Below are 9,622 nucleotides of genomic sequence, written 5' to 3' on the forward strand. Positions count from 1 at the left end.
ATACTAGAAATCTTAGCATTGCAGAGAAGGAGGCAGCCTGAACAACAAAGCAAGACCGTATCAGACAGAAGAGGGAGGGAGAAGAGGGGGATAAACAGGATGCTTTCTGCCCCCTGCCTACAAGCAGGCAAAATACACATTTACAAAGGGAAAATGTATCTTGCCTCCTATCTTTGCCATGGGTAACAAAGTCTAACTCTCTAAGACACCTATAGATCCTCCTTAGCTTTCAGATGATACCAGGGAAATTCATACTAACAAATACTACTAACTTGGCCTTCCATTGGTTTGTCTCCCCAGCAAATTGTGCACAATGATGATATGGCCCAGTATTAATCCTTTCCTCACCCCTGTCTCAAGGCATTCAACACAAGGCTTCAAAGCATGGAAACAAGAGTTGAGGAGTATGCTGTGTAAACTGTTTGCATTTAGGGTAGGATGAAAGGTAGCAGCGATGTTGAAAACAGGAGTAAGGAGTAAAGGTCTTTCATTCACTTCTGGCCAGTGTGCTGAAGTACTTTCCTTGTGGGCAGAGTATCTATCTGTATAGCATTACTATACTTCTTTTAAAAATTAGATTTCCTTCCTGTTTAAAATAAATGACCAAGAAAGGCATTCCTAAAACTAACCTCTATGTCAACCTGGAACTGATGTTGAATCCCTATGACCCACTTAAATACAAATAGTTCTGTTTGCGAATTCCTTGTGTACAGCTATATGGCTCAAATTTGACTAAAATGAATTATTTATATTGTTAAGATATACTACTGTTGGGAAATTTGAGAAATGCAATAACGTTTTTAGAGGAAATATTCCAAAGGTTAGGAAGTAGAGTTCGTTTTTCAAAGTTTATGTGATGTATTTTGAAGCTCTTATTTTATTTTATTTTTTTATTATTTTTTATTTTTATTATTATTATTATTATTTTTTTTTTGGTTTTTCGAGACAGGGTTTCTCTGTGTAGCTTTGCGCCTTTCCTGGAACTCACTTGGTAGCCCAGGCTGGCCTCGAACTCACAGAGATTCGCCTGGCTCTGCCTCCCGAGTGCTGAGATTAAAGGCGTGCGCTACCACCGCCCGGCTGAAGCTCTTATTTTAAACCCATCCTGATTTAAGCTTTTCTAACATACGGATTTAATAAAAAAGTGCAATAAGTTAGTATATACATCGTGTCATCTAAATGGTAGGTACTGGATTTCTTTAGACTATACTAAATTGCATATCACATTTAGTAAAAACAAGAGTAGGCAAGAGGCGAGGAGAAAGAAATGTGTAGCCCAGGCTAGCCTCAAACTTGTGATCCTCTTGCCTCTGCCTCCTTCAGCAAATCCTACCAGTGTGCACCACCACAACGAACTTGCCCTTTTGGAGGAGGGAATGATGGGTAGATAGGGGAGAGATGTGGGGGAGGGAGTGGGGGGCATGAGAGGGAATCTGTGGTTGGTATGTAAAATGAATAAAATTTTTTTAAATAAAAAAAGAAATGAAAAAACCCAAAAATATAATGAGTAATTTTAAAATGTCTCCAAACTTATATGATACATTGTTGAGAAAAACCTGTGGCCCTGGCTGTGCCTGAATTTTTCTTCAGTTGAGACTTACTAGTGGCATCCTATCTGTAAGTATCGTGACAGAAGAAATATGGCAGTTTGTACAATGAATTTTATTTTTAAGATTTATTTTATTTTTATTCATTTGTGTGTGTTTTTGTATGTATGTGCATGTGTATGTGCATGCATGTGCATACACATTCTTTTGTGATTGTATGCCACTTGTGTGTGGATGCCTAGGGAGCCAGAAAAACCATCTACTCCTCTCAAGATTGAGTTACAAGTGGTTGTGAGCTACTAAATGTTGGATTTTGGGAACTGAACTGGGTCCACTGGAAGAGTGCCAAGCAATTTTAAGCTCCAATCATTTTTTTCAGGCTCTTATCCAGTGTCTCTATAACACTACCCGATACATAGTAAAAATTCAATGGAGATTAACAATTCTAAGTCAAAATACAGTAAGACAAAGGTGATGTTAGAATTTAATAATAAAGATCAAATAATAACTCCTTATGCTAGTCATATGGTGAAATATTGAAGGTACAAGATAATAATAGTGATTTCCAGGTAAAAACATGCTTTATTTTCATAGATACACTGTTTTTTTTTCATAAAATATGTCTATTTCAAACAGTTTCAGAGTTAGCTTTATATATGTTGTAATTGTGTGTGTCAAATATCTTTTTCCTATTCAATACTGTAATTGCAGATCAGAGTCAGGCATCATATTCAGTGCTCATAATGATGCCACTTACAATTGAATTGCCCTGGGCCAGAGCCAAATAACATTCCTCCATCTATTGCTAATCATATAATACAGACATTTATTCACAAATCTAATTTATTGATGTGGTGATTATAATTCATTGTGTGTTACCTGTCCCTCACATTTTTCTTTGATTCTCCTCTTATGTTCTAAGCACAGCCATTCTAAGAATTAACCTCATGTCAATTCTTAGGGTCAGCTGAATCAGGAAAACAATGTCCTAATAGTGAATGAGATGAGATATGAATAAATCTGCCGTATTGTAAAATAAAATTAAATCAATTGTCCATTTCACCTAAGCAGAACATGCCCTCAAGCTGCCTTATTACTTCTTTTGTAAGTTAAAAAAAATGTGTAAGACATTTACAATATCATTGTGAATCCAAAGATAAGGAGGGCTAATGGTTCATTACTACCAGGCCTTTTCTTCTTTCTGAATCACCTCCCATATCTACTTCCATTTTGTTTTATTGTCATATTTTTATTATTTAACCTGAGAATAGATTCCAAATCACAAGGAAAAGTGAATACAAGAGGTTGTTTTGTATCTTTCCTTTATCACAATCCAAATGGAAAGGAACATGTCTGGCACTGAATAATTCTAGCATAAAACATGAATTCATATTCAAGTTTAAATCTTTGTGATGATATACCAGATATACATTTGATACAATATTGGTGGTGGAGATATCACACACATTCTACAAACAAGTGAGAAATTCCAAAAGAAAATGTGTTTCTTGCCAGGCAGTGGTGGCGCACGCCTTTAATCCCAGCACTCGGGAGGCAGAGCCAGGTGGATCTCTGTGAGTTCTAGGCCAGCCTGGACTACCAAGTGAGTTCCAGGAAAAGGCGCAAAGCTACACAGAGAAACCCTGTCTCGAAAAACCAAAAAAAAAGAAAAAAGAAAAAAGAAAATGTGTTTCTTGTCTTCAAACACTGGGTGGCTACTGATACCTTGTTGCAGATCTCTATGCTTTTGCTTGGGGAAGTCAGAGCCAAGAAGCTTCTGGTGAGATGGATTCATCAAGTAGAGAAGGATGCACCATGTAGAGAAAGATACACTATGTAGAGAAGGATGCATCATGTAGAGAAGCATCATAATTGAACCTTGAAATAGTAAAGTTGTTTGAGATAGAATTTCCTTTCATTTGTGGTTCTTATGCTTCTCAAATGATCTCTTTCTCAGAAAAAAAGGTCACATCCAATGCTTGTCAAAACACCCCGTCTAGACAGTAAGACAGTAAATGTCTAACAGAGCAGAACCAGGTGAATGCCTTTGGAATTGGGAACAATACCAACCCTTCAGTATTTTATTCTCTATCTTCCAAGAAGCTCTTGGCCCAGTTCTCACTGTTCCCCCTTCTTCATATACCAAGTCAAACCAAGCTCAGGCCCCACTAATTATTTCGTTACAAGTTTTGTCCTAATTTTAGTACTAGAGTGGAAGCTGTATGACAATTATGTTTTCTTTTTCTGATACACACTAAATGTGTCAAACAGACATTAAAAAATTTATGATCAATGACTTCAGCTATCATTTAGAAACTCATTTAAATTTTTCTCTTCATTTTTTTTACTTCTTTTATTTTTCAGATTATAATAAAATTAATCATTTCCCCTTCTCTTTTCTTTCTCCAAATTTTCCCATACAGCCCTCCTTGCTAGCTTTCAAATTCATGACCTTTTTTTTTACTAATCATTGTTACATGCATATATGCATATATGTATATTATATACATATATTCCTAAATACGACCTGCTCAGTGTTACTTGTATGTATGTTTTCAGGGCCGACCAATACACATGGTCAGCCCTAAAACTTTCTTCATGAAGATTCATATCTTTGCTGTTCTGCTGCATGCTTATCATCAGAGACAATTGACTTTCTCTTCCTCCTGTGCCTCTAACCTTGACCCATGAATGATAATTCTTTATTTACACACACCTCTAACTTTAATAGCTAATTCATTTATCCCTTCTAGAATGTTAGAGAAGAGATATATCTCTTTTGGAAGTCAAGATTCCAATGCCTACCTTCAACATGCAATTGGAAACAGAACAAGGTTTGCGTAAAATATCAATTCTCAATGAATGAGATTAACCACTTCTTATACCTTTTAAAATATCTCTTCAGACAGTTTTAGTGATCACTAGAACTTTGAGAACATCAATTAATATTTAATGTATAGTCATATATATTTTTATTTTTAATGTCTTAAGTAACATTGAAACCAAGAATTATGTGATATCTTGGTTTCTCTATGTAACCAGACTTTCATGGGTTATATACCAAAGAGAGTTTGATCCGTCAACTTCTCAGCCATGGTAGTATTATTTCAGTCAGTCCACAACCAGTAATTTTGAACTTGGATTCCTACCGATTTGTCCTCATTACTACCAAACAACCACCATCCATCAACAAACACAATCATAATTTGTGCTCTTTTTAAAGCTTTCTGCCCATTTTCTCCACCATACTTTCCTTATTTAGGAGAATAAGTACTTTTTAGTGTTAGAATTCATAGTGCCTAAAATACAATTTGGCACATGATAGAGCTTGAGTAATATTTTAAAGATCTTTGCAGTTTCTCATATATAGAAAAATCTCATTCCCCAGCAACAACACGTTGCACCCCAAATCGCTTATGCAGGGCAGCTTGGATCTGCTTGGATTTGAGACTATAAACCAGAGGGTTTAGCAGTGGGGTCATAAGGAGGTAGGCATTGCTCATGGTGGTGTAGAGAAGTGGAGAAGTCTCCTGGGTGTAACGATGCAGTACTGCAAGGCTGATGAGAGGTAAATAAAATACCAGCACCGTGCAGAGGTGACAGGCACAGGTTTGCAGGGATTTCCAGTTTCGATCTTGGATCCCCAATTTCATCACAGTGCCCAAGATCTTCATGTATGAAACTACGATGAAGATCACATCCACCGCGAATGTGCAGAGTACACAGACCAACCCATAGACACTGCTGAATGTGACATCCCCACAAGCCAAGTTCAGCATATCTGGGTAGTAACAGTAGGAGTGTGAGAGGATGTTGGCTCCACAGAAAGGAAATGTCCTGAGGAAAAAAGGCAGAGGAGCCAATAGCATGGCTCCTCGTATGAAGGCAGCGCCACTGAGGCAGACAACAGTGTGGTGGGTCAGGATCCTTGTATAGTTTAGTGGAGCACAGATAGCAACTAAGCGGTCAAAAGCCATGGCCACCAGAACACCTGACTCTACAGAGGAGAGAGTGTGAATAAAGAACATTTGAGTCAGACAGGCATCTAGACCAACGTCATGGATATCAAACCAGAAAATGGCCAAGACACTAGGCATGGTTGACAATGAAAGGCCTAGATCAGTGAGGGCTAGCATAGCCAAAAAATAAAACTGGGGTTCATGAAGGTTTTGCTCTGCTCTAACTAGAAGGAGGAGAAGAACATTACCCCCAAGTGCTACCAGGTACAGGAGACAGAAAGGGATAGAGATCCACATATGTGCAGCCTCTAGACCAGGGATACCAATGAAGAAAAAAGTGGGCCAATTCGAAGTATTATTCAAACCTGACATGGTGAACTATAGGTGGGATTGTTGTCCAGGACGCTCACAGACCTGTAAAAGAGAAATCAAGCCAGAGAACTTCAAAACTGAATAGTAAGTAAAATGATAATTTTATACATGGAACAGCAAAATTGAGGCATGGAGATTTTAAACTAGGTCATCAAATTTTAGGCAGAGATTGTGGGACAACTGGAATTTTTAGAAAGTGCTGATGGGATGTAAAATTGCACAGTCTCTCTGGGAAATTATTTGATAGTTTCTTTTAAAGTAAAATACAGATTTATAATGTCCTGAATGTGACAGTGATTACATTACTTTGAATTTCTTTAATGGAATTGAAAATGCATGTTCATAAAAGACTTATATAGAATTATTCCTATGCACTATTTATGATAACCAAAAAATGAGAAGAAAATGATTATACATTTATTGTTAAATGAATAAACTACAAGAGATCCATATAATTTAAATTTCAAAAGGAAGAAATCACTGAAAGACACAATAGGAATTGCTCACTGTGTCATATGAAAAAAAAGAGAAAAACAAAATAGGAATGCTGCATGATCTAATATCCATGAAGAAATAAAGCATCAAATTCAAGGACAGCTGATCAGAGAGACTGAGAGTGACTGATTGTAAGGTATGTGGCTGGCTATACACGTACACCACCAGTGAGCCTTTAGGAAAATGTATGTACTTTCTTCCATAATCCCGTCCTTTAACTGATTCTTAAAGCAAATGCCTGTCATGTTTGTGAAATTGCTAGACTCTCAGTACAGCAAACTTTTTTATGTCAAGGACAAACATTGGGCTTCTGTGTCTTACACTCTCAACTATTAGACCCTTGTAGATTGTCCCTCACCATAGTGAGTAAACTAACAGAGCTCTGTGACCTCATCAACATTTTCATTTAAATATTATTTTTTTAATGTTTTCTCTATTCATAGTCCTAAATCCTTGTATGTATACTCTCACGCTTTCCATACTCAAAGATCTCTTTGGACATATATGGTACAATATATAGTTTTTAGTTATTTTAACTCTTCTAAATTTGTATAGATTTTTTGTATTTTCTTCAGAAAAATAAGTGAGATAATAACACATGAAATGCCTGATTATTTTTTGTGGTTATGAGGATAAGAGATCAGGAAGGATCACAATGGACTTGAATCATGATCTGCAATGAATGGCGGTGTGTGTGTGTGGGGGTTGTCTTTAGTTATCTCTTTGTGCTGATGTTCCTATTTTTAGAATGAGAATACTGTTATTTGACTCATATAGGCTTGAAATCAGAAATGGCATAATAAATTACTTCAGTAGAGATAAATACTGATAAACTTGTTGCTCATAAAATCTAAATTTATATCCTTTTATCAGCTTGTGAATTTATCCATTCCCTCAAGCCCAATGCTTTGACTGGGCCATCTACTCTTTCTTGTGTCTTTCAAACCCATTGAGTGAAATTCTGTTTAAATTTTATTAATTTTTAAATAAATACAATTTTATCCCCTTCGAATAACATCATTTAATCACCTGACATAGAAAGGACAACTTTTAGTTCTATAGCTACATTCTTAAGGTTTAGAACTTTGATTATATTTTTCTCACCATCTATTCATATTCAAATATTTGCTTTCACAACCTTTTGGGGTTTTTTTTTTTGACACATTTCCTAAAATATATGAGGGATTATTATCAATGAGATTTTTATAAATGTATATAAATTTGACTTAATTCAAATGATTGAACTTAGTAAGATGATTTCAACAAATTCTATTTATTTCTGTTAGTTAAGTTTGTAATAACAGAACTATATTTCAATGTTGCTATGTGGATTAATTCTATGAAATAATAGAGAAAAAGAAGATAATGCACTGCCTAAAAGTTAATCAGTTAGCAATTCTTTCTGTTCTGTCACACAATTCAGTTTAACACAACACATCTAGGTAAATTTTAGGCATTATACATAAAGTTCTATCTTAATTTTCTAAATCAATAAAATCTTTGTATAATTAAATATAAGATGTAATTAAAACTATATGTGTACATATATATGAACTCATTAAAATTCTGCATAATACTGCAAAATGTAAATTGTGTATATGAGTCAGATTCTATATATAGACATGTGCATACATATGTAACTATATGTATTCATACACATACATATTAGAACACATAAAAAATTAAATCATCTTTATGAATCATTTATATTTTTGAGAGTAAAGTACAAAAATAAACTCATATATTTTATCCACTTCCTAGTCATTAATTTTAGCTTAAATATATAATGGATGAAAGAAAATGGCAATATAAATAAACAAATATTGAAGAAATACTCAAACAGAGACACATATGGAAATAAAAAAGAAAAGAAGGAATAAAGAAATTTTCAGTTAAAAAACATTAATTAATTAAAACTCTGTGCTTGGTCCATCTCCATATTTCAGTGGTAAAGTTGCAACATTTTTACTACATGTAATACTGGAGTTCCTATAGACACATAGACTAAATAATTTCTATTGATAGTTTGTGTAAATAAACCTAAGGGATAAGGATATGTAGATATTGAATAATATATTATTTATAGAGCTATATGGATTTTCCTCATTGAAGTCTAACTATAGTATCACACTGTTCTCACACATGTTTTGAATGAGAATTCACTTGATAGAGGCAAATTACCAACTCATGAAAATGATTAAACAGAAGCACGTATGCAAGGCTGAAATGGACTGTCAAGTCTGGAAAGAGCTCCCCACCCAGATAAATCCTGAGTCTTCTTTTTAAACTGGTAGTTTTTAATCTGGCTTGGAATAGTCTTGGTTACAATTTGAATATCTGAATATCTTGGAATTTGTAAAGAAAAGAATAGATCATTAGGAAGCATGAGTGAAATGTTTATATTAAAGAAAAAGGACTTTCTTTGGATTAACTGCTGCATGGGAGGCATCTCTCTAAGCATGCCATGTTCTCTAAAGCACCACATGACATGGATGATTGGTTTACATAATTCTTATGCATACTTGAAGAGCGTATTCATGAAAAACTGACTCCCAGAAAAGTTATCAAACAAAACAAAAACCACATAGTCCATTCAGCTTTTTAAACACAGTATGCACTCATAGCACTGACTCTTAAATAAACTATTGGCAAATACAATAAATAGTACATAGAAAATACAGTAATTCACAATAATTGTTGTTCATTGAAACATGAAATTCTCTAATATAATCTCCAAACAAAGTATTTTCTAACTCAACAACACAACCCCTTTTGCTTTGATCAGTTTTATCATGGGAAACAAATTCATGACGACATGTTTTGAAATGTTAGATTCTAAATTAAATAAGCAGTGGTTATTTTGTACAGCACAGTTTGAGTGAACTTCCTCAGAGTTCAGTAGCTGCTATCGCTTCTTCTCAGAATACTTCACTCACCGTGTAGCAGCCAGCCTCCTCTTGTTCAACTGGATCTGTTGCAGGGCTCTCCTGCTTGAGACAGGAAGCTCTTCACTCAGCGTGGAGAGGAAGAGTCTTACCTCAAGGGTTTAGTACTGATTTATAGACTAGCAAAAGGGTCTCCCAGGAGCCTGACAAACTCTACTGAGATTTTAAAAGTTCAGGGAATTCCTAACTATCTGAGGCAAAAAAACCTCAAATTTATTTTCTGTCCCAGGGGATCTGAGAAGGAGACTGCTTTTCTTATAGAGCCTGTCTTAGTATCCGGTTGTACTGGGGAGATGGAGAAGTG

General features: G+C 35.2%; 1 protein-coding gene across 1 annotated transcript; it reads right to left on the minus strand.

Annotated features, from left to right (window-relative positions):
• Window positions 1-4,924: 4,924 nt before the first annotated feature.
• On the minus strand, window positions 4,925-5,878 carry LOC131901367 (olfactory receptor 51I2-like). Its single transcript, XM_059252554.1, has one exon. The coding sequence runs from the start codon at window positions 5,876-5,878 to the stop codon at window positions 4,925-4,927; it is 954 nt and encodes a 317-aa protein (XP_059108537.1).
• Window positions 5,879-9,622: the final 3,744 nt, after the last annotated feature.

Source organism: Peromyscus eremicus, chromosome 1 (genome assembly GCF_949786415.1).
Source record: "Peromyscus eremicus chromosome 1, PerEre_H2_v1, whole genome shotgun sequence".
In the NCBI taxonomy this organism is placed as follows: Eukaryota; Metazoa; Chordata; class Mammalia; order Rodentia; family Cricetidae; genus Peromyscus; species Peromyscus eremicus.

Excerpts from the sequence above, each read along its gene's own strand:
- LOC131901367 (XM_059252554.1), bottom strand. The coding sequence starts at position 5,878 with ATGTCAGGTTTGAATAATACTTCGAATTGGCCCACTTTTTTCTTCATT.